Here is a 20,607-nt window from a genome sequence, read left to right on the forward strand (position 1 = left end):
AGGAAGTTATTTTTAATCACATTTTTGTTGATTATTGTCCAAAAATAAAAACTATAATTTCTTAATAAAGCATCATTAATAAAAAAAATTTAACCTTATTTCGACCTTGTTTTCTTATTTGCATTGTTTAAATGGAGTTGCAGTAGTTAGGAATATTTGATAATCCAATTACTTGTTGGTTAAGATAAGATTTTATTTGTGTAATTTAGAAAGCCACCTCGATCACCTTACAATATTCAACTTATTAAATAAAATAGGAAATAAATACACTGCAATAAATATTTTTTAATTATTAACTATGACAACTCTGATTTGTTTCATTAATCATATAAAAATAGATAATTGACTACTTTGACAGTAAAAGGGAGTCTGCAATTTTTATTAATGTAAATATTTGTTTTTTTGTTCCCATCAGTTTATAGACAGCCTTTATTGATTACTTAATAATTAACTTATGTCATTAATACAATGACAATTAATGAACATATAGTCATGAGTATTAGAAAAACACAAATATTGAATTTGTAATAACCTTACAGAAGTAGTATAACATTATTTAGAAACAGTAATCACAATAAAAACTGAAAATAAAAAACTAAATAAATTAAAAACTTCAACAATCAGATACTTCTACAAATTATTTTCATGAAGTTATTATCTTGAATTTTTAAAATACAAAAAGTAAATTTCAAAAGGAGAATAAATCTCTTAACAATTTTATTTTATGAAGCGTTTTAACATTATTGGATGCTTTAAACATTTATAAGAGTTTCTAGAAAGAATAATTTTAGTCACAAAAAAATTTTAAAAGGCAAAATCAAAGTTTAATGTTGCAGTTTTACTTATTTAATAATTTTTTGGTTATGAGAAATATCTTTTGAACCTTTAAAAATGATTGGACACGAACCAACCACCCTTCTAACAAAAATTAGTTGAGAGTCATTCCGAAAAAAAAAATTTTCCTTGGTCAAAATATAAAAAAAACATAAGATGGAAACGATATCACATTTTGATAGTACCTCTAATTAATAATAAGATACCACTACAATTCCAATTTTCACATAAAGTAGACTAAAATAATTCTTCCTTTGGACTGTTTTCTTTTGAAAATATAAACAATAAATGTGTATCTTGTACATATATTATTTTATTTGATGAAATAGGAGTATGTTTTAGAAATAAACACTTCTTCTGTCTTGTTAATAATAGAATAGAAAAAACAAACAAACCACCAACTCTCAGAGAAACTGAATTAATGAAATGAGCAAATTTCTTGTGGTTTAATCTTAATTCAATTTTATGAGAGAAGATGGTCCAGAGGTGCGGTCAACAGAAAAAAACATAAATAAACAAACGAATCATTTATTATTATAAATTATATAATTAATTATAACAAAATAAATAATTTGTTTTTTTTTACTGCTGACCGCATCCTCCGACCATCTTCTCCTCTTATATATCTGTGGTCAACTATCTTCACTTCATTATTAAATTTTATTTTTGTTTTAATAAATATTTTTTAAACATAAATTTTCCTTTAATTTCTATTAAATAATAACGCCATAAGTTCAAAATCTGATTGTAATCAACACTCTATTGTACTTCAAAATAGAATACTAGATAAAAAATAACAATATTACACTAAATAACACAAAGGACGGATTCAACACAAACAATTTAATAGTGATAATAATAAAATTTAAATGTATAAAAAAAGGTGCTGCACAATCAATACATTATTAAACCTTATTTTAAAATACAATAACAAGTTAAACTTTGAAAGATATATTTTTTTAAATTATTAAACTATAAAATTATTGGAATAAAACTTTGAGAAACAATATAAGGACGGAACAATTACAATTTTAATATAATTATACATTTATGTATAATTTCTTCTAAAAGCTTTCAGAGAAAGCTTTTAGCTATAAAATTTTGTTTTATAAAAGGATCACATTTCTTATTTCTAGTTATTCAAAAACTTAGGAATTATGACATGGAATGTTTTGTTTTTCAAAATTAAGAGTAAAGCTGACTTACTTTGTATGTATACTAAATTTTAAGAATAAAAAAAGTTAGCTATCATTATCCATAATGAATCTACTTTAATATCATTTATGGTTATTGAGGATATTGAGATGTAAATAAGTACTTTGCATTTTTTTAATAGAAAAAGCAAAACATTGCTTAAGGGACATGAAATTTAATGGTCATTCTGTAATAACTTTTTTTTTTCTTTTTTTTAATTTTGTAAGGTTTTCTGTTCAAGCTATAATCAGCAGATTATACCGCTTGGGTGGCAGTAGCTTATAAAAACTGCTAGATTCAATTATATAGAATGAAAAGAACAAGGCATATAATTGATGTCAAGGTATTTCATTTGAAATCAGAAAAAAAAAAAATGTTTGTTTTTCTTTATTGGAATCTGTCTCATTTATGGCTCAGTGATGTGGGACAGTAAGTATAGAAGGACTGCTCATAGGATTAACCCTGCAGTAAACTAAACTGAGAGAGCCAGGTAGCATTGAAGGCCATTATATTCCTAAACAATCACATCATGACTTGTGTGCAATTGCATAGATATTCTAAAGAAAAAGGAGACAAACTTATATTTCAAAATCTGATATGGAACAGTTAAAACGTTTTGTCAAAGAGAAAAGTTAGATCTTACCAAAGCCTGACAACATCCATTCACCTCACTGACCATTATTAAAATATCTATAGAATTTAATAGAAAATTTTATATACTATATGTCCCTTAAGAAAATGGCCTAACACATTCTGTGTAAATGTGAAGCCCGAAACACAATAGTTAAACCTAAAGATATTACTAGAACAAACTTCAAGTATCTAATGTGCTTCATAGAAGTATATGATTCCTAAGGTACTTCAAGACGAACAGAGGCGTTTTCACAAAAAAGTACCACACGTCCATCCCCATTCCTCAATAAAACTACATTTTGAAATCAACACAAGTAATAGTCCACATATTATGTCAGGAAGTATAGAATTTCAGAAATAATAAAAATATCAAAATGCAGGTTTTAGTAGTCAGAAGATGAAATGATATTTAATTTAGATGTTTTGGAAATCATTATAAATGATAATTTATTTTAGTTGATGATAGTGATGTTTGAATCAACAAATAAATTAATAATCCACCAATTTTTCACATTTAAAAGCTTGATTAAAGAAAAAAAGATCTTTAAAGTATCACAATACAAAATATTGAATTGTAGGTAAAGTTAAAAAAAAATCCTAAATTTTTGCCGGCCATTGTTTGTTGTCATGGAAATGTGAGTTTTCCTTACTAATTCTATCTTGCTTAGCTAAAGAATCATTTTGTAAAAAAATTTAACAAAGTTCAAACTCATAAATACAAGCTAAGTTAGACTTTCATAAATATACTCAACAGATGGACAAGATCATTACTTCAACAGTCAAACATTATATAAAGTTTTTTTCATACACAAATACTAGTTGAATGATTCATAATTCACCAATTTTATAGAAAGTTTAAAAAATAACTCAAAAATTATCGGACTTTTTACATTTTTTGAAATGATTAGATTTGGTTAATGCAATGTTTTGTCAAGCTGCTGAAACGGAAATAAATAAACAATAAATCTGGTCGGAAGACAAGAGGTTAGTAATAATAGATTAAGTACTATTACTTTATACAGCTAAAGGAACCTACACAATCAATTCCCCAAAAAACTAAAAGTTATTAAAAATAATAAAAAAAATATTAGACGGGAATGATATACCACTGAAACAGTTATTTTATAGCAAAACAAAAAACTTCCAATAAAACAATAGAATCCTAGTAATTTTTAAAAAGCTGTTGACTCCTCAAAAATAAATAAAATATTTTATTATAAAATAACTGAATTTTGGATGCTAAAGAAATTTTTTTTTTTATACTTTAGATATAGAGATCAATATATGTTATAAACAATTTTTTGTCTAAAAAAAGTCATAGTTTCCATGGATCTTCCCTTCACTTTTCAAAATTTTATCTATTGCTTTTTTCATTTCTGCTCTTTGATATTTCTTATGAATTTAATATATTGATTATTATTTTATACTTTGTATTTATCCTATTCTTTTTAAAGTATAACTTACTAAATATTCATCTAAAGGAACAGAAATGAATTAAAATATCAATTATCAAAGATCATTTCCGAGTAAATTTCAAGCTAGTATCATAGTACTACACTAATCATTAAATGACTGTCGTAATATGTAATAATTTAAATTAACTGTCAGGTTTATTTTGGGAGGCAAAAAAAATGGTAAAAACAACTAACTTTTTCGATTATAAACGGTTTGAGCAATATGGAAAACATTAATATTTTAAAATACTAAAAATATTGTCATTATATACTTATCATTCTGATGCTGCTCTTTGATATGGATAATTATACTTCCTTTGGCAAAGATATTTTTGGCTTCACTCCAAAAATTTTCTTCAAATTAATGCTTAAACTAATGGTTGTTTATCAAAACCTTTACAAATCAAATTATTTTCAAAATTCTCAGAAACAGATCTTTTTAAGGTAATAAACAGTTACCCTAGTTGAAACTATTAAAGCTTGTATTTACAGCAATCAGTAGCTTTGGGTTTTACAGCTGAATAAACAGCCAATCGGTAATATGTACAGTTACTTCTATATATACATCTGTCAAATTGGTGTTTCTGACTGTGGAGTATAACCAGGTGGCCCTGAAACTAAGAAATGTCTATAAGAATGAGCTCGGGTCCCATGAAAATTGGAATAACTTGATCTTGCAGAAGGTGGCCTCTCCTCGTCATAGGAGTTTTCAGGGCTATGGCGAAACATGAGATTGGTATGACCGCTAAGTGGTCTGGAAGTTTCATCTAATAAAAAAAAAAAAAGTAAATATAATTAAATTTAACAAACATATACACTTTAAACAGTTACTTAAAAATCAGGAAAAATATGAGAAATTTATCCCAGACAAAAAATTTATAATGGGAAAAGGGTCATTATTTAAGATGAATTTAAAATAAATATAGATGAAATTGTCGGGCACACACGTTCCAGTAAACTGGAGCATTTGCTAGCTGCTGTAGACAGGTGGGTTTTACCTGAGTAAATATACTTGACAATTATATCATAAAGTGTGTGTTGGACCTAAAAGACAATACTATTTTAAATCATTGAATTTCAAACCAATATAAAAATTAAGAAAAAACACATAATTTTTTACTGAAAGCCAGAGGTTATTAAAGTTATGAATAAACAACTAGGATGAGGTTGAATTTAGTAATTTCATATATTGGATGAACAAGATTTTATTTTTGTGAAAAAAAAGTTAATTTATTTCAACGCATAATGATAAATAGTCATTTACAATCACTCATCTGGTTACAATCCAATAACCTATCATTCTTAAAGTGAACAAATAATAATAATAACAATCCACGACATTACCATTTCTTGGGGGATGTGATGATCGATTTCTTCTTGATGATCTCAGACTTGACCTCCCACCATGTTGCCTCCTGGGAAGAGAGCCTGTGTGGCAGCCTCGAGAATCACTACGCCTTTTAACTCTCCTAGGAGTCATTGGCCGACTTACTCTAGGATCAATTTCTTAAAAAAATATATAAAATACTTTAATATGAGATAAGAACTTAGAAGTAGAAATTTATTAATTATGTAAAAAAATTACTAACCATCAATTGAATCACCACTGAAATCAGGGCCATTATTTACCCGTCGTGGAATCAAATCAACAGGATACAGAGGACTTTGAATAGTTTTTTTCAAGGTTGAAGGACCTTAATAAAACATATGTACATTAATATTAATGATAATTATATTATCAACAAAATAAAATAAAGTAATTTACTTTCTTGTTCTCCACTCTTTATTCTAGTACTCAAAGAGACAGCAAGCCCAAAACCAATTATCTGAAAATATTCACCCAATTTTTAAGAATTTACACTTTATAAATAAATTTATAAGTATAATTTGTAAAATTTATTAGAGCATATTATAAATGTATTCACTACATTGAATAGCCAGTCCTAAATTCATCTTTTCAACTAAACATTATAACTTGCAAAAATAGGTAAATCTGGAGATGAAAGAACTACCTCACAGGTTTACCATAAACTGATTAATTTGTTAATACCTCTACTAGGTTAAGTCACTCACTTTATGGATAAATAGATTGTAGTGAAAGTTAAAGAGATTAAGATACATAAGAAAAATGCAGACCAGCTTACTTTGTACTAATGCTAGATTAATAATTTGGTCATAATAATTTTCTTAATAAAAACTTTAACAATTATCAGAACATCTATCAGTTTAACAGCACGATTAAAAAAAAAAAAATTAAATTAAATACATACACCAAGTATAGCGTGCAGGGCTGCCTGTGTCGCTTCTAAATTATAATAACGAATTACACAACCAGTGACTAGATCAGGACGTAAAGGGTGCCAGGGTTCTGTTTCTATTCCAGTTTGATTAGGAAGAAATAAAGCTTTACAACCAGGACCATTGGCTTCCCACCAACTGACACTCCCAGCACCCAGGCTCAACACATCCCACTCCTAAATAAAAACAAAATAAAGGTGATGACAATAGTAAATTAAACACTAATCCAATTGTTTCCTAACAAATATTTGGTATTATATTACTAGAAGGAGAATAATAAAATTCATTTGAAATAATGAAACTTGTTATATATACCCTTCACCTGAGATGATCAGAATATTCAAAATTTAAATTTTAGTGATTAATATTTACTCCATTAAGATGCAATTTGGTAGGAGGAGTAACAGAATGCAAATTTCGATGAGTTCTTTGTGTTGTTTAATAAATTTAAGCCTCATTGATACCAATTGTATGCAAGGTAAATGTACCATAATAATTGATACCACAAATATTGGCAACTTGGGGCAGTAAATAATAAGGACCCAAGGAATTGAATTTGATTGTAACTGTGAAAGTATACACTAAAAACACCATCTAGAAATTCTGATTTCAATAAGATAGAACCAACAATTAGCACATGGATATAGGTAGTTATGTTGGGGAATTTAGGGCATAGTGGTTCAGCAACATATTGCATGACCAGAAGAAGATACCTTGCTGAGACTTCAGAGTTCACAGGGTGTTTTCAAGAGGAAAGGGTGTTTTAGGATGGTCAGAAAATTATTGAAGAACAGAATTTTTCTATTTGTTTTGTTCTGTTGCAAACATCCGTTGGAGTAAGTTGACATGAATAACCACCCAATTAGTTCAACTAATCTCACACTTTTAAAGTTCATCATCAAAGTTCTAAATCAGACAATATTTATATCCAAAATTAAATTATAAGAGCAAGTTGATTCATAAATTATTTTGAAATATGGCTAAAATTAGATGCTTGGTTACATAGTGATTTTATACAATTAATATGTTCTTTACATCTATATGAGTACAATTTACTAATAGATACCAAAACATGACTATGTAATAGAGTTATTATTCCAGGGTTAAACAAACTAAGTATTTTAAAAATTAATCTTAAATTGCTTTTGATGAAAAGAAGACAAAAGCCTTCTGAAAAATAGTGCTTATTTTTATCAGTATATGAAATATCAGTCAAGGAATCTTTACAATAGTTAAATATGATGTAATATGTGTGCTTCATGTTGGAAGCTAATATTTTTAAGTCATGTTAACAGATAAGAAAGTGAGATAATGATAGTGCTATCAAAGTAATGGGTCTAAACACATTTAGCAGCACTAGGAATTGGAAGCTGAATCTGGTTAATTTTTGTAAATTCAACATGACAATGACAAGTAACTATTGTGTTGAAAAAAACAACAACAAATTACTGTATTATTTAAAAAGAAACTAATATCAAATTATGTATTTAATAAATGTACAGTAAGTGTTATGAAGTAACTTTGATAACTGTATAATTAAGTGTAGCCATGGAGCGACTAATTTTATCTTAGCAACTTCATTGCATTTTGCAAAATGAAGGGTCTGCTCTTATTATATCACAAATCTCAAGCCACAAAAATTATCACAACCTGTAACAATTTCAAGAAAAGTATTGATTTTCGGCATCTTTGAGCTGAATTACAGTAACTGAATTTACTCCTTTAAGAGGTATAGAAACGTTTAAGAGCTTTTTAGAGGAGGTGTGCCAAATATAAATTGAGTTCAGTGTATAAACATCTGAACTGTCGACATTCACATCTGATAATATTAACAACTATTATGTTTTGATCAAAGCCAGTACCTTATATAGAATGTTATATTAAATTAAGGTGATTCTGGTTTAAAAGTTTATATTTGGTATCTTAATGCTAAATATTATTAAAACTCAATAATTAATTTTTAAAAAAATTACTTACTCTATTTAAAATACCAATGTTGAGATAAAAACAAAATATGAAGGAGTTCCAACCTATCCAGAACAGGGTCCACAAGCAATACTGCAAAGTGATAGAGAAATATTACTGGAGTTAATAATAACCATAAAAAGACAAAATAATTTGAACTCACAGTCAATAAATACGATGATTTGTACTGCCAAGCTCCGAAAAAACCAAATATCACAAAAATTATTTGAAAGAAATTCACTATAATGGGACACCACATAAAACCAAGGAAATCAAATACCTGCCTCCAGATTGTCGTAATCTAAAATCAGATACATGTTATTCCATGATCCATCACAGTCATAAATATAGTAATTTTTGAATTTTGAATAAAATAACGATTTTGAAATCTTTTATTTTGTAACCTTACCAATTGCGAGCAACAAGTACTCAAAAGAAAAAGTCTTTTATTACAACCCATTTTAAAAATGAAAAACTTTGGGTTAAAAATATAAAAAAGTTATGCGAATCACAATCGCACATAATACTCATTTTACAAATCATAATAAACAAATAACAAGTTAACCCATCTTAAATCAACAAACAAACAAGACTGTAAGCAGAGTTGCCAACGAAAAAAATTAAATTACAACTATTTTAATGAAACTAAAAGACAATAACATACGTTGAAAATAACAAAATAAAGACAATATTCAGTAAAAAGTTAATTTTTATGACGATTTGTGCCTTTAATGTAATTTGTTATTATTTCTAAAATATCAGATTTGAAAACAGCAATACCTCACGTGCTTATATAACCGTATGGAGGTTATCAAGTTTGGCAGCTTCCAGGTCCTGCTCTGGGAAACAATTGTCGGCTTTTGGATTATCAATAGTTGGGTTTTGTTGTAGTAAGTAATATTTCTAAGCTGTCATCTGCTGAATCATGTCAGGAGATGCACAGCCGAGGAAAAGAAAAGACAAAAAGAAGAAAAAGGGTATGCTATTTTAAAAAATAAATATTATTCTATATATTCAGTAATATGGGTAAGAGAAATAGATTTAATTCAATGGTTCTGACTTATTGTTATATTTAAATTTTTAAATTGAATGATGCATTTTTAACATAATAAAACAGATCAGTTTGATCAGTCAGTTGCTAGGAGGAGTTTTCTTTAATATTTGTAGCATATTAAGATTAAAAGAAAGAAGAAATCATGCCACCTTACAAAAGTGCTATATATATCTGTTATAGGGATTTTGCGTTGTAGTCCAAGTGAGGGATAGGTTTCTTTTGCCAAGTTTTGTAGAACATCTCTGTTCTATATTTAGATAGCTCAGAATTACCTTTGGATTTGATAAATCAATTTTTAATCCACCCTCTTACACAAAACTATCTATATAGTCAAGATTAAAATTGGAATTAGATATATATTTAATTTAGCAATAATCCCCTTATTAATAATATCACTGTTTAGAAGTATAAGTTTGTGATAATTTTATAGATAAAGATAAGGCTTTATTTAATTCTACTTTTAAAGCTTCCATCAAATTTTGAAAATATTTGCCTTGTTATTGGTTATTGATTTTCATACACTATAACCTGGAGATTAGATTGAATTATTTTTATACAAATAATTATTTATTAAATTTCTTTTATTATTTTATTCCTCCTTCTCTTTTAAATTTTTTATTGAAAAACAGGAGATCCTGTGGCCCTAAGAACTGATCAATTTCTGAAGGAGAAGTCAGGTTTTAGAAAACTCGGTTGGTACATTTCTTTTAGGTTGTAATTTGTGTATGGACACATGCTATTTTGCAGTAATAGTCCTTGTAACCTATACTCTTGTCTTGTGTATTCGTGTAAGGTGTCCAATTTCCTTGTTAATAACAAATTTTATAACATATTTTAATAAATCGTTTTAATTATTGTGTAGTGTCTGAACTTATTTATGAATTTTAAATAACTTTTGTGGTGCACATTTAATGCTAATATTAATAATATTGCACTTCACTCTATGTATAATGGCACTGTATATAATATAATCTTTATGTTAAGTATTAATATTATGTTATTTTGTTTATAGTCATAATTATTTCGTAACCCTTGTATAAAAAAAGTTGATTGTCATGGTATTTTTACACAAAAATTAGTATTTTTAGTTTTTAGTAATGATTTAATATCCTAAAAAAATATGTAAACATTTAAATTGGTTTATTGAAGGGATGTTACCTTGCATATTGAAAATAATTCACCTGTAGGGCTCTTATTTTAGTTGCAATAATTTTATTTATTTTGAATTTTATTCATTATTGGTTTATTTTTAAATATTAGTATGCTTTAATAAAAATATTTTTTTTGTCTATTATATATATTGTAACTATTTTAAATTTTGCTCTTAATCATGATAAGAGTTTTGTCTAGTTATAATCTTGTTCAAATATTGTCTATTTGTGTTGTGATTAAGCTTAATATTTATTTTCAAAAAGTTAGCCTTTTGAAAATAACTTCTACTTGAAACATATTTTGCCATAAGCTGGTAGTAATCATGATAAAATATTTTACTAATACTTTATATTAATGATCATTTACCATTATTGAAGTATAAGTAAATCAGTTATTAGAATTGTTATCCGAGATCTTAATAATAATGCCTAATTTTAATTATTTGTAATGAATAATAATATAAAATTAAGAATTATATTTATTCTCATATTGGAAATCGGCTAGAGTCAAGTTTTGTTTGTAAGTTTTTATGTCTGTTTTCGGGATGGAATTCTATTTCAATATCAAGTATTTTCTGAGCCAACGCTATCATGATTTTCTCTCTATTAATATTCTTGTTTTTCAATTTTTTTATTTTTTATGTATTTATTTTATTATTTATGATAAAAGGTTTAGGGATCTAAGAATTAGTAGACTGTTGATAACTATAATATCATGTTAGATTTGTGATAATATTTATTTATCCAAATATATAATTTAAGTTAATTAATCCAAATTTATCCCCTTTAGGCTTACATGTACTATTAATTTAGTAATTGTTTAAAATTAACTATTTCTTTGATATTTGAGGTAATTTTAAGTTAATACTTAATATTTTTTCTTGGATTATAATTTTATTATCAATTGAATATTTTTCTTGTTAATTATAGAAGATTCTGTGGAAGACGACTTCTTTGTTCCCCTGAAACACTCAACAGATGAAGTGATACATCTGCAAAAAGATATTACTTGTGGTGGAAATGTTGTTACAAAGCTCATTTTCTTCGGCCTTCTGGCTACGATTGGAGTCATGGTTGGTTTCATTCTACTTGAGTATAGAGGATCTACGGATGGTAATTCTTCTATTTATTTAATTTAACATCAAAACCTTGAATTAGTCATTACACATAAAATGTGTTATTTATTTTATCTAATTCTCTTATTAAAAGAATGGTTGTTGTATTATCTCTGTTGTTTGATGTTTTTTCCCCCATCCAATAGTAGAGTTTCAGATCACCTTGTATGAGCATTTTTAAAATAGGTTTTCTCCAATATTTCAACTCTGATTTTTTTTATGATGATAAACTTGAATTTCAAAATGTTTAGCTATATTACCAAATGTTAATGGCAATATAGCTAAAAATTATGAAATTCAAGTTTATAATCATAAAAAAAATCAGAGTTGAAATATTGGAGAAAAACTATTTTAAAAATGTTCATACAAGGTGATCTGAAACTCTACTATTTGATGGGGAAAAAAAACATCAAACAACAGAGATAATGTTGTTGTATGTATGCAAATAGTAATTTTCTCCCGCCCTCCATGGTAGCCTTACTTATCTGACTTTTCAAACAGACAATTATAGCGAGTAGGTTGGTCGATGAACGCCATGGCACAATCTCACAAGAGGAGATCGTAACACGAAAGTGAGTGAATTATGAATAGGTTTATTTATAATAAAAATTTTCCAACTAGAATGGCTGGTTTCAATTAAAAAAATAGAACTACACCAAATAAAAGTGTCATCTTGTGAAAGATTAAACAAGAAGATCTTTAACAAAATTTTTAGCTACAAAAACATGGGAGTATAAATGAACCCAATGAGAGAGAAATTAAAGACACTTAGAATTTCAGATACCCACTGTCTAGATAGACTTACTCCAATACGTATTGGAAAATATTGAAAAATCTCATCAGTATTGGAAGAGGAAAAAAATGGGGTATGATGTGGTCCGAAGAAAGGCATATAAGGATCATGAAATTGCGATGGAAAGGAAGAAAATCAAAACTCCCAAAGAAACCTTGATATTCACGTGGTCCTTAGTGGCCGATATGTGATAAAAAAAAAGTGGCAGCTGTCCAGCAGTACTTTGTTTTTTTAGTGACGACCAAGTGATATCTCAATATTCCAAAACAAAAGAAGGCTACAGATGTGAAGAATAGTAAGAATGATGACCATTTAGTTTCTCCCATCAACTTAGTTGCCAAAAAAAAAAAATATGATTTAAAAAAGTGAGAGAATTTCATTATAAATTTGGACACTCCTTTTTAGTGATTTTTAATTGTTGTGGATTGTATTTTAAAGACTTCTGATTATAGTTTTTATAACTAGTGAGTTTTAAAAAGAGCAAAATGATGCAATACTTTTTAAATAAAAATACTATTTGAGAGACAAGTCACAGAAATTTTAGGATGAGGTATTACATTTTGAGGCTTTCTTAATGTATTATGAATGCCCATTTTATTTAATTTTTTTAAAATCACTTCAAATACTCGGATTAGCATGCCTGAATGTAATCATATGTACCCCAAGTTAATCATTAAAAAATTGAGCATGGTGGATTTTATACATTAATTATTTTTTCTCCTTGAATCTTATCAATAATTATATCCCAGTACTCTGGACATATATGAAGATTTCTCTCTCTTCTTTCTTAAGTTAACCCTACTGAATTCATCAATCCTACTTCAGGGAGATGAGGAGGAAATGTGTCTACTCCAATTTTAGGGTCTTTATTTCCAAGCTAAATCAAATTTAATAAATAACATTAAAATAAAATAAATTAGTGGAACCAACGCATTTTTCATTTTTTCTTCAGGGTGCTCTTCCAATACTAATATTTACTCATGGGCTCCATTCGGCTAATGATTGTAAATTAATTAAATTAAATTAATGCAGTTAATATTTTAATGAAGTAAACTTTTGCTATCAATGATTATTTTCAAATATTAATGTTAGTAATATATATCTTATATATCAAGACTGTCAGACCGTTAATCAATAGTTATTTCCAATATTTTAAGTCCATTTTCCATATTCCAAGATATAACAATATTCTCAACCAACAGTAATGACTACTAGAATATTTTCTTCACCCTCTTCCTGAGATAATTACAAGGATCCTCTATAAGTGGCTCACTTACATGTATATAAAAACCGTTCCTTTTTACTCGTACCTTTTATCTTTCCTTTTCTCATCTTCCATTTTCTTTGTTCTGTCTACCTGACTCATGTTTGTACAACCTTAATTTTATGGATGTAATCATTCTAGTTAAAAGGACTGGGGATACCACCATCAGTTTTTCTTCTGCAATCATCACTGGCTTGGATTTTGGACTAGAGGGATTTCTATGTTGCTCTTCTTGGGACTCTATCAGACCTGTCTCACCTTCAGTATTGCTTTTTTCTTCCTTAATTATATTCTTTGCTTCCTTGTATTGACTGTCATCCATTTCTTTCTCTAAGGACCTTTCTTGTTCTTCTGGAAATATTTTAAGTTTCATTTTGAGCTTCCGGTACTGGAACTTTAATTATTTATTCTTCTGAATAAATTTCTTCTACTTCTGAGTTTTCTTTGAATTCATCGTTTAGGTACTCTATCCTGCTGGCTAGCCTACATTCTAGAGATTTGATATTATTTTATAGAGATATTATGAGTTTTCTGCATATTTTCCTCACCTTTTTCAACTTTTCTTCAAATTCATCTATTATCATTTAAGAATTACCGTACTCTTTAGAATTACTTGTTACCTCGGCAATAGCTAATGCTTCATCCTCGGAACACAAATATTTAGACCCATCCGTTTTGTATTCTTCTATTTTAGTGATTTTCTTTTGAGGACTTTCATATTTAATGATTTCTTCCTCTGAATCTTCTTTTTCATCAGTTTCCACACCAATGTCATAGTTAAAAATTTCTGTCTCAGTTTTTTCTTCTTTATGAAAGTTTATTGAAATATTTTCATCTGTTTTGACAGAACCAATCGTTATTTTTAATTTTTTTCAGCTTGTTTATTTTATCATAATGCTGAACCCACTATCATCCAGCCCTCACTGCTGTTACTTGAAGTTACTATTTTTGAATAGTCTTTTATAATATTATGTTTTTGTTTAAAGATAGCTTGAAATTAACAGAAATTTTGGCACTCAACTCTTATTAGTGTGACTTTCCTGTATTTTTATTGTGATGTGGTATATGACATTACAATCAAATGAAATTATGATTTAATTAAAAATTATAAAATTGAAATTATCATTACCACTACTAAGATGCTACTCCTTTTTCTAAATTTCTGTGTGTTCTATATTTTGTATTTATAAACTTCTTTTTTTTAAAATTTATATTTAGAAGAAACCTCTTCAGCTGTTGATTCACCATGGTCAGTTACTTTTCATGATTGGGTTGACGTTGCTGATACAGGACATGGTAAATATATGTTTCAGTTATCTATAGATTTTAAACATTTCATGTGTATGTTTGCAGCACTTCAAGATGAATTTCATGTCAAATTGATCTTATAATTTAAAAATTGGGATGAATGATTCCTTAGTTGTAGTAATCAAATAAAATCAATATTTTCTATCCTCATATAAAAACTATGTTTTTTTAATACTTCATAGGGATTTATAAAATATTTACATGTATTTATATATCTTTACTATTAGTAATAGTGGATTTGTTAAAAAAAATATAGTTCTACTTATTTAGATCATGAAGAAGCACATCTAATAGAGGAACATGATCATGGTGATCATGAAGAACATGATCATGAAGAACAAGAGCTTGATATTCATGAAGAAGATGAACATGATGACCATGAAGAGGAACTCCATCATTATGAAGAGGATGAAATTGAGAAAAAAGAAAGTTGGCTTTTTAGTTGGATAAGTCTTGGTTCTGTTTCTGATGAAGGATTAGAAAGTAAAGTTACTGAGGAAGATGATGCTGTTAGTAGTAGTAGTATTTTCAGTTGGTTCCAGAGTAATGAGAAAGAACAAGATGATGAGAGAGAAGAAAGTAATGGTGGAGGTTGGTTTGGATTTGGCATTGGGCAACAGGATGCAGAAGAAGAAAACCCAGAAGTAGATTTTACTTCATCTGAAGTTGTTGACAAAGATGAAGATCATGGTGAAGGATCAGATGAAATGAGTGATGATTATGAAAAACAGGAAGAAGAAGAAAATGATGAGGAAGAAACAGATGAGGAAGAAGAAGAAATAGTTAATGAGGAAGAAGAAGATAAAGACGAAGAGAATGAATCTGAAGAAATAGATAACGCAATTGATGATGCCGAGGAAGAAGATGATAAATCAGAAGAAATTAGCCATGAAATTGAAGAAGAAGAGGAGGAAGAGGAGGATGAAAATGATTTAAAAGATGAAGATAATGAATCAAGAGAAAATAATTCAGAAAATGAAGATGAGGATGATAAATTCAAGGAGTTAAATGAAGAAGAAGAAGACAATGATTCTAAAGAATTGATTAATGATGAAGAAGATGAATCTGGAGAAAAAAGTGAAGAAGTAAATGAAAAGCCTGAAGAAGAAGAAGGTGAAGAAGAGTCTGAGAATATTTCATTTGACCGAGGTGAGGACAACAAAAATGAAGACAACAGTGATGATGATGATTCTAGTCTGTTTGCCAATGATGAGAAATATGAAGAAAGCGACCATTTAGGGGAAGAATTGGATGAGCAAGATTTAGAGCTCGATCGTAAGTAAATCACATTGAAGGAGTGCAATTGCCACATTAACAGTTTCTTATTAATTGAGTGTGTATTGATATGAATTTGACTTAGAATAATGTTTTCACTTACCATTATTTTTTCCCTTTGATTCCCCTTAATATTTTATATAGTATTGCATGTTTTACAATATGGAAAGCATTTAGTGTGAATGCTTTGCAACCTTTATATTACTTAGTTGTATTTTTTTATGAAGATTAACAGAATATGATATGATACTCGCCCATAACTCCCTCTTAAAAACAGGGACTAGGAAAACACATTCGTAGCTTGTATACATTCCTCATTTTCCTTACCAGTTCAAATTGAAGCTGTCTTCGTTAAAAGCGTTCTGGAATGTCTTAACACACCGAACGTGTTAATTTGGCAATCAATTTTTGTTTTGTTAGTTTTTGCTTTTTTCTTTATAAATAAACATAAATTGTACGTTCATTATAATGATTTTAATGTAACAGATTTGGTTCAATTATTGTAAATTGTAGTATAATAAGTAATTGTAATCTTTCCGTATCCATACAAATCAATAAAAATTTATTCTAAAATGTTTGAAATGTGAATTGTATCTATTTTTATTTTATTTTTTTGGTTCTTTGTACTCATTTATTATATATAAAATTCATTTTGAACCATCAAATCTAATATCTGTGGACATTTTATTATATTACATCATAGACATGTCATTTTTAGCTGGTTACACTTAATTGGTATATCATCTTTCATAAGAGTCACATTTTATTATTGTACAATTGTGTATACTCAGGTAGCTTTCATTAAGACTTCCAATCTTTTGCTTTTCATGACTTCAAATTCATTAGCTTCAGACAGAAACATTAAGGTATGAGGTGAATGGTGTGGTTGCACCGTTATTCAGTGGTTCAAATTTTTTTATTAATTTAGTAAAACTCGGTTGCTTTTATTCATTCATGTAGTGTTACTCATTGCAAGAGCTGTGGAGATATATTTCCCTGAAGACCATTTTAAATTTTATCTTGCTGAAGTTTGCAGCCTGGTTCAAATTGCCACATTTATTTGTCAACTTTCTCATGATTTTTACTGTGCTATTTATGATACTGATATCATTGATATGACTAATTCATCAATAATTAATTCTTATTTGTTAAACAGACATTTTTAATTACTATTTTGTTGTTTGTTAACTTTTCTATCTGTTTTATTCTATCATCCATTTTTATATTTACAGCCAAACGTGGGGATAGTAAGAAGATTTCTATTGAAAGTAAAAAAGAAAGTGAGCCATCAGGTGATGAAGAGTTGTTCCCAGAAGCAAGGGAGGCTTTAAGAAGAGAAGCTGTGAGTATAGAATATAGAAACAGTATTGTATAAAAACAATTGTTTTTTGTTATATTCATGACTTTAAAAGCCCACCTCCTTGGTGACTGTAAACACAACAGTTACAGACATGGGAGTATTATGATAATTGGTATGATAGTTGATAGTATCTGTCACATACTGTGTCTTGAACTGGCTTATAATATCTTAACAACAACCTTATGTTTTACTCAAAACCGTTTGTAGCAGAGGAAGTTGAGGCCTCTCCTTAGCAAATCGAATCAGCCGGTTTGATTTTGGCCTTGGGGTTGACTTTTATTTCGTGGAGGTTCCTCGGAATGAAAACTTGACCCTTCACACTTTTAGTTAGAATAAGTAGGATAACCTCAATGTGTCTCAGAAATGATCAGGTAGGGGTAAAAATAAAAAAATAAATATGGTCATTATCAGGTATGCTCTCAGAAATTTCTTATGAAACCATTATTACAGTATTTAGAATTATTATATGTGGGATAACTTTAGCTGGACAGCTAAGAGGAACCATAGATAATCTCTTTCCTCGATTAATCTGAATTATAGATTTATTTATTTTTAATTATAGGAAGAAATGAAAAGTAAAGTTGAAGAACTGAATGAGAAAGAATTTATTGAAACAGTTGAAGAAGACATAGATTCTGGTAAGGAACTTTCCTCGGATGATAATGATGAAGAAACTGAAGGAAGTAAGTGTTTGCATTTTGCAGTTTAATTAGTATTAAGAAATTATTATTAATATCTTCTTACTTTTACTTTGTATTATATAATTTGAAGGGAATATCATTCAAAAGTATCTTCATAAGTTGAATAATTTGAAAGTTGTTTTACTAATAATAAAATAAAAATGACTTTTATCCGTCTGTGAATGGCTTAAATGACTGATTAAAGGGAGGAAGGTTTGTCGGTTACAGAATTCGATCAAAATTACTGAGAAATTAGATAAATGTTATTGGAAAAGATTGGAACAGGCAGAGTTGTATTATGTTTGAACCCTTCAAAGTGTCACAAATAGTCATCTGCACCCATATTGATATGTTAGTTTATTGATTTGGAGTTCTCTTGATTTTTCTTTGGATTGATTGATATTTGTTCTACTGTGATGGAACGGTACACTTTTGGAAAATATTTCTAAGAACAATTTATTTTTTTATCAGATGGCCTTTAAGTTTATATTATTAAATTTTATAGAGATATTGGTTATTCTAAAAAGTTCATCATCTAGAGTATAAATTAAAAATTTAATTGGTATTTGTATTTAAGAAAATTAAGGTATTGTGTTTTTTTTTTTTCCAAAAAGAAATACATTTACTAACAATTTTTTTATTATAATCAATAGAAAAGCTTATGGCATAGTAAAATAACTAGTTTATTATTTAAGATCAGATTTAAATATGGTATAGATCATATCACAGAAAGTAATATGATCTACTTTGCAATACTTCATTGATTTATATTGTGTTTTTATGTTAAGAGCTGTATTTAGATCAGTAGCGGGCAAAAGGCCAAGGGTATCTATCCATCTGTTATCTAAAATTTTTAATTAAATTTTTTTAGCTATGGATTTCTCCACATTTCTCTGCAAAAAAAAATCCAAAATAATTGGTATAAAACTATTGTGTAGGTAATGTGATTTTCAGTGTTCACTAAAAAAGTATTAGTGGTTATAATATGTTATTCATTAAGTGATTATGAATATATATAGATTATTCATATATAGAAATATAACTTGTAATAGCAAGGTTAAATTAAATGATTAAACATTATCGGTTAATATTATTTAAATAGCTTAATCGCTCATTAGATTCGTATTTAGTTTCATTTCTTGGAACATAGGTTCAGTTCATAATTAAATCTATTTATTTAATTCAAAAGCATACTATAAAAAAAAAAATTAGGTAATCAAAATGTATGTAGATTTTTTTTTAACCCGGATATAACCCCGGTGCTTAAAGGGTTAATATAAATTTAATAATGACATGTGTCTTTCTTCTTTCTATTATACATATATATGTATCATAATTATAGATGAACATTTACATATTTTATCTTAAAAGTTTAATTTGATATGCAGATATTTTATTCAATATACAAGAAGGTTTCTAAAAAAGATTCAGTGTTCTTGAAAAATTCTAGACATTGTTGTTGTCGATAGGCAGTCTTAATTTAGTTATAATGTAATTGTTTATTAAATTTAGAAACATTTGATTTAAGCATTATATAAGTGTTATCAAATTTAATTTTGCCCAAATATTATCTAAACATATGCTTGACAACTTTGATTGTTAGATTTGAAAGAATTTAAGTAATTCATAATAAGGATGGCACTTTTAAAATAAGAATGCTCTTACTGTTTCATTTGTTAACTTGCAGATTTTGGAATGCATTGCATCTTTCAGTAAACTTTTTTCTTTTTTGTTTGAGGGAAATGCAAAGAAAATTTAACAGTAAAACAAGGTTTTGAGACCAGGCATGTTTTAGATTTCATGCTTTAATAAATATTTCATTTAAATTGCATTTGTTATATTTACAATACATAAATGAATTTATTGTCACAAATTAAGTAAAATAGGTTATTTTATTTTCAAAACTATTTACAATTTTTTTTTCTCCTGTTGAGTTCTTGTCTAATATTTTATTTTTTAAATTAAATTTTGATCTTTTCTTGGTAGTAGAGACTACTAAGCAAATGATATTGAAGGATTATGTATTAAGTAAAAAAAAACAACTTAGTTTTATTATTTGTTACTCTGAGGTTTCTTACTTTAATTGCTAAATCTAATATTACAATATCACAACCTTAATTTCAAAACCTCTTTACTAATTTTTTTTTTTTCTGAATTAGAATTTTGAAGTAAATTTAAGTACTTAAAAAAACTCTCTAGTCGTAGGACTTTTTCTGTTATAAAAACTGT

General features: G+C 27.7%; 2 protein-coding genes across 2 annotated transcripts in view; one reads left to right on the forward strand and one right to left on the reverse strand.

The window, feature by feature from the left end:
• Positions 1 to 265: 265 nt before the first annotated feature.
• On the reverse strand, positions 266 to 8,963 carry NKAIN (Sodium/potassium-transporting ATPase subunit beta-1-interacting protein). Its single transcript, XM_014420676.3, has 8 exons — positions 8,788 to 8,963; positions 8,542 to 8,679; positions 8,391 to 8,471; positions 6,386 to 6,589; positions 5,881 to 5,941; positions 5,705 to 5,809; positions 5,460 to 5,621; positions 266 to 4,882 (listed from the first exon to the last, which is right to left on the reverse strand). The coding sequence occupies exons 1-8, from the start codon at positions 8,836 to 8,838 to the stop codon at positions 4,686 to 4,688; spliced, it is 999 nt and encodes a 332-aa protein (XP_014276162.1). The 5' UTR covers positions 8,839 to 8,963; the 3' UTR covers positions 266 to 4,685.
• A 213-nt stretch (positions 8,964 to 9,176) lies between these two features.
• The window catches only part of LOC106680737 (probable serine/threonine-protein kinase kinX), a gene marked incomplete in the record, with an annotated part of 29,766 nt that continues 18,335 nt past the window's right edge, over positions 9,177 to 20,607 (forward strand). The window contains 7 exon segments of the mRNA XM_067049723.1: positions 9,177 to 9,355; positions 10,062 to 10,124; positions 11,514 to 11,696; positions 14,974 to 15,051; positions 15,334 to 16,338; positions 17,571 to 17,680; positions 18,261 to 18,381. Of these exon segments, the coding sequence (XP_066905824.1) occupies positions 9,304 to 9,355; positions 10,062 to 10,124; positions 11,514 to 11,696; positions 14,974 to 15,051; positions 15,334 to 16,338; positions 17,571 to 17,680; positions 18,261 to 18,381 (1,612 nt within the window).

Source organism: Halyomorpha halys, unplaced genomic scaffold (genome assembly GCF_000696795.3).
Source record: "Halyomorpha halys isolate HHAL.00 unplaced genomic scaffold, Hhal_1.1 Scaffold284.1, whole genome shotgun sequence".
NCBI classification, from domain to species: Eukaryota; Metazoa; Arthropoda; class Insecta; order Hemiptera; family Pentatomidae; genus Halyomorpha; species Halyomorpha halys.

What these genes read in the sequence shown, in the direction of transcription:
- NKAIN (XM_014420676.3), bottom strand. Translation starts at nt 8,838, where the DNA reads ATGGGTTGTAATAAAAGACTTTTTCTTTTGAGTACTTGTTGCTCGCAA. An exon ending in ACATTGGTATTTTAAATAGA is followed by an intron (nt 6,590 to 8,390) that starts GTAAGTAATTTT and finishes GTTTTTATTTAG; the next exon opens with GAGTGGGATGTGTTGAGCCT. An exon ending in CCCTGCACGCTATACTTGGT is followed by an intron (nt 5,942 to 6,385) that starts GTATGTATTTAA and finishes GAATATTTTCAG; the next exon opens with ATAATTGGTTTTGGGCTTGC.